Consider the following 4995-nt stretch of genomic DNA (forward strand, 5'->3'; position numbering starts at 1 on the left):
GCGTTAGACGCAAAATGTTATGAAATATTCTGTATGAAGGAAAATTATAACAACGTACAAAATAAAAACGTGATTGAGACTTACATGCCGGTTATCTAAAATGTTTTTGTATTGATTGAATATTAACTGACAAAGTTGACTACATTGTAATTGTAACCAATAGCTTTGATTTAATTCATTTAATATTATTCAAGTTCAAATTACGGATATAATCATTGTGTTATCACTTTAATCTGTCATGCAGGAAAGATATAAAAGCACATAGTCTGTTTTCTCTCTCTGAAGGTTCAGATTGATGAACAGTTAAAGTAAAGAATCCCTAGAACAAGGACCACAACAGTTAAGACAACGACCGCAGGAATCACAGCAGCAACCGGAATACCTCCATGAAATATCTTCTTTTCGAAACACTGGAAAATAAAAATAAAATAATAAAATAAATACTTGTTTTTGGCAATCATAACAAACATGACAAATGCGCTTTTATAATTAAATGATAAATGGCCTTGCGGCTCAATATCACAATTTTGTATTCAAAATAATGTAAGAAATCTAACTGGGGAGAGTTCGAAAGCTCACTTTTGTAACCACTATTTTATACACGGTCTTCTAATGTCTATTCTATTCAAAATAGCCCCTGTTGAAACGGGATCATTTGTTGGGAAAACGCACATTTTGTCGTAAAGATATTTGATTTGTGATATGAAGTTAACCAGGAAATATTGAACCGCAGCTCATGTCTTATCAAAGACATTCAGTGTTAATATCTTTTTGTAGTAAAATTTAGTTTCTGATAGTAAGACATAATGATTGCTCACGGTTTCCGACGAGTCGATCATTTGGGTTCTGAGCAAGAAAAAGAGAGCAACTTACATTTTCTTTTTTTTGGAGGTCATTCATGTTGACTGCAACGTCAATCATCTCAAGTATTCTATCATAATTTTCAGATGGGTTCTCTATTGCAAAATAGTTCTTGATTTTGTATTCACGCATCCACCTCCGAATTGTTGGTTCAGAATTCAACCATCGTTCAACCCTCTCTTCTTCACGATAATTAGGATCTTTTAGTTCATTCTTCCTAGTAAAAACAAAGAGCGTTCGACCTTGCATAAAACTTTTTGAAAGTAATCCATCAAGTACGTTTTCTTCTTCTTTAGTGAATCTTCCGATTGTAATTACAACAGCATAAACAGCTGTTGTTTGTTGATGCTTCGACAAATCGTGTTTGATGATTGTCATAAGTGTTTCTGTGGACGATAGTGGCGGTGTATCAACAATTGTAACACTATTTTCGCCATGAGACATGACTTCTTTCGATACGGATTCTGTTGTGGCAATTGTTCCCATGCAACTTTTAAAACGTTCACGTTTCAAAATTGTATTGCCAGTTGCGCTTTTTCCACTCCCTTGAGAACCAACTAGTACCAAAGTCAGAGCAGTTGTTCTGTAATATGATAATAAAAAAAATATTTTAGGTATATATGTCCCATTTTCTAAGCCTATTTTCTATCTTAGAGAGCCAATAAAAAAAGTATTTAAACAAAAACAAATGTTCTGCTGTAAACATACTTCATTGTAACACACTTATCACATCACCAATTCCATTAAGATCAATTAAACACTCAACTGATTTGAAGTAATTTGAAGGCATGCATGTAACTATCTACTTCCAATAAAGTATAACTTATCCTTTGAAGATTATGTAAAATCGACAAAAGCAAAATATAAAGAGGTTGATATGATGTACTGGTCATACACTTATGAGTGGTTATTGAGTATCACATTTTCATTGATAAGATTCAGTTGTGAAGTTGGCAAGTAGTAGAAAATACATTTTATTAAAACTTTATATAGCAATAAATGTCTTTTCTGAAGCAAACGAAAAATTGTTAATAATTACTGATTTCATAAAAAAGTGGGATTGATTATTTGAATAAGAGCATTGAACTTTTGTGAGTAAAAATTTACTTTTTTTATATTCATGTTGTTCTATATTGATATCAAAATTGATATTGAAATGAACAATATAATATTAATCTTTTTACAATAGTACTCAAAGTATTTTACCGGATCAAATTTACATATGACAATAAATTTCGTATTTGAAGCACTTTAATTAGAAGTGTCAATGTATTTCGTATACTGCATATATTAAAACTAGAAATAATTAGTGTAAATGCCCCCCCCCCCCCCCCAAAAAAAAATAAATATAAATTTGGATTATAAATGGAAATAACATCATCAATATATCTTAGTGTAAAATTAAATGATCTGGCTTTTTCAATCTTCCTGTTTTAAAAAGTGTTCCAAGGAACCCCGACTCATAAAAGCGAATATAACAAATACAAAATCTGCTGCGCTTATTTTAAACTTTTAAATGTAAGACTACCTTTTAAGGATAAAGTGTCTTTCAGACAGGATATATAATGTGACATTCCTCGCTTTTGGTTGATTTCCCATCGCGTTTGGCTCAGGTTTGTAAACCCTAAGCCGGAAATGTCACCCTGTCTTCAGCATAAATAACATAAAATGCAAAAACGATCACGAGTATCTTGTCTATTTCTGAATATCTATTTCCATTTGTCATTACCATGATCACATTCTGTTTTCCTTGTTTAAAACTAATTATTGAATTGATACTTACGTGTTTGTCTTTGTGTACCCTTTCTTTTTTGCTATCGAATTGAAATTTTCTTTCTTATTCTAAATTTTCAATGTCCCGTAGAAAGTTTTAATATCTGTGTGTACTTTGGCATTATATCTTTCACACATCATAATGATTCGCATTAATTTCCTTTATCAACGTAAACGATTAATACGGAGGGAATTTGTTAAATAGGTCGAACGTTTTGAGTATACAACTATATAATGAAGTTGTAGCATTTAATTTACAGAAAACAGAAATGAAAACATGTTTAACTAAAATATATACATTTTGTGAATGATAGACATGTCAACGTGAAGAATAAAAATGTAAATAACAATATTATAAGGTAAAGTTGTTTTCTCTATAAGATGATCTTTTAACCGACTTACTTTTGAGTGTCAGACATTGTATCATAATTAAGATTCCTTTTCATTCTGTTCATTCAGAGACCAGACAATAAATGAACATTAGTTATAGGACTTTCTTATATTCACAAGCAATCATTGAAACGAATAAGATATCAAATCGATATTTAAAAACGCCTACCGTAGTATTTAGGTATTACCATGTAATTTATGAATTTAAAGCCAACTGTAATTATTCGTCATATTATGGTGTATCCCTTAAGATAAGGTAAATTGAATTTATCAGGTGAACATTACGCACTTTGATTGAAAACAGTTTGGTACAAACATATATCGGAGCGTGTCTTTCCAAATGAAATAAAATATGTTTAAACTATGAAGATAAGACGGTAATAAATTGTTTTAAAATTTCATTTGTCCGGAGCGCTTTTCTAAATTTATCTTCAGCAGTAACGCTCCATGCCGAATATTTGAAAACTTATCGTTTTGCTTTCCAAGTTACAAATAAACTCATCATAGATACAAGAACTGAAATTTTATAATTAAGCCAGTAGCGTGTTTTGTCTAAAAAAGACTCATCAGTGACGCTCGAATAAAAACATGTTAAAAAGGATATATAAAGTACGAAGTAGAAGAGCATTGAGGACAAACAATTCCTAAAAGTTTGCCAAATACAGCTGAGGTAATCTATTCCCGACGTCCAATTGACCTATGACCTTGACATAAATTTCAAGGTCATAAACCAAGGACCTCAAATCAAAAGACCCTAGGTCTGTAATATGAATGAGTAATGAGTAATATCACTTTACGCATGAAGGCTCATTTCACGAGAATTACGCATATAAGCTCGATTAACGTGAAATTCATTTCACGTGAACAAAATTTGCCTGTGTACTTGGTATTTAATTAATATAGATGTCCATTTTGTTACACCTTGTGATTAATTTATTTGGAAATCGTCCATGGCAACAAGCACATTTAAAGAACATCAGTTGTTCAACTGTCAGTTAAATGCGTTTTGTTAAAATATATTTTGTCACTCTTTTGATCTTTTGGAAAATGTTGTGTGTGCTGTATTTAGACCCCTCAACAACGAAAGTTGTTACATGCACAAGTATAACAATCGCTGTTTTAATCCAACGCAATAATAGGTTTGAATGTTGTTTTTAATTTAGAATTGTTTATGTATATATTGAATGGTTAAAAGTCTTGAGTATAGATAAATATATCTAAATAAAACAGTCCAATATTTCCGGATAATACATATATTCTTATTCATATTTCGCCTTCGGTCTCAAGTAATGAGTTAGCTTAACTTCTCTTTGTGGGGTGAAGCTAACATGTAATATCTCTGTTTAAAAAAACAAACTATAACCACCAGACCATAGATGGCCAGTGACATTGACCCTTGTATATAAGCACCTGTTCCATAATAATTTGTAATTATTTTTCTAGAGGGTGTGAAGTGAACACAATACTTCATTTGAATTCTTTTTATTTTTTATCTTAGATTTAGGGGAAAGTTACTTAAATTACATTTAACTTGTCTACGATATACGACAACTGCTAATGTTAATATAATAATTAGCTAGACACAATAATTACTCAATTGTCTACGATGTTTGACACGTGTTGATGGAAATGAATTAAAAATGTTATTGTCTACGATGTATGACAATTTTGTATATTCATACGATGTACGACAGTATGTATTTGTTACCTAATTCATTAACTCCTGGTTTTTAAACAGGTTAAACAGTTAGGTAGATATTTCAAAGTATTTCTTTTTACCTGAAGGTCGTGAGTACTCTTCAGAATTTGCACGTGTTTTACCTGTACAGGTACACATTATTTTATTACAATGGCTGAACAGATGTATTGCTTTTGTAAGATGTTTAGAATGATGTTAACACAAATGAGGGTGATGGCTATGATTTTCATCACCTCTGGGTTGTTTTAGAAATTAAAAATGATAAATTTAAT

General features: G+C 31.0%; 1 protein-coding gene across 1 annotated transcript; it reads right to left on the reverse strand.

The window, feature by feature from the left end:
- Window positions 1-287: 287 nt before the first annotated feature.
- On the reverse strand, window positions 288-3053 carry LOC139497530 (GTPase IMAP family member 4-like). The gene is made up of 3 exons (XM_071285757.1): window positions 3037-3053; window positions 874-1444; window positions 288-410 (listed from the first exon to the last, which is right to left on the reverse strand). Exons 1-3 carry the CDS (start codon window positions 3051-3053, stop codon window positions 288-290), a joined length of 711 nt encoding a protein of 236 aa, XP_071141858.1.
- Window positions 3054-4995: the final 1942 nt, after the last annotated feature.

This window comes from Mytilus edulis, chromosome 12 (genome assembly GCF_963676685.1).
Source record: "Mytilus edulis chromosome 12, xbMytEdul2.2, whole genome shotgun sequence".
NCBI lineage: Eukaryota > Metazoa > Mollusca > Bivalvia > Mytilida > Mytilidae > Mytilus > Mytilus edulis.

What these genes read in the sequence shown, in the direction of transcription:
- LOC139497530 (XM_071285757.1), bottom strand. An exon ending in ACCTCCAAAAAAAAGAAAAT is followed by an intron (nt 411 to 873) that starts GTAAGTTGCTCT and finishes TTTATTTTCCAG; the next exon opens with TGTTTCGAAAAGAAGATATT.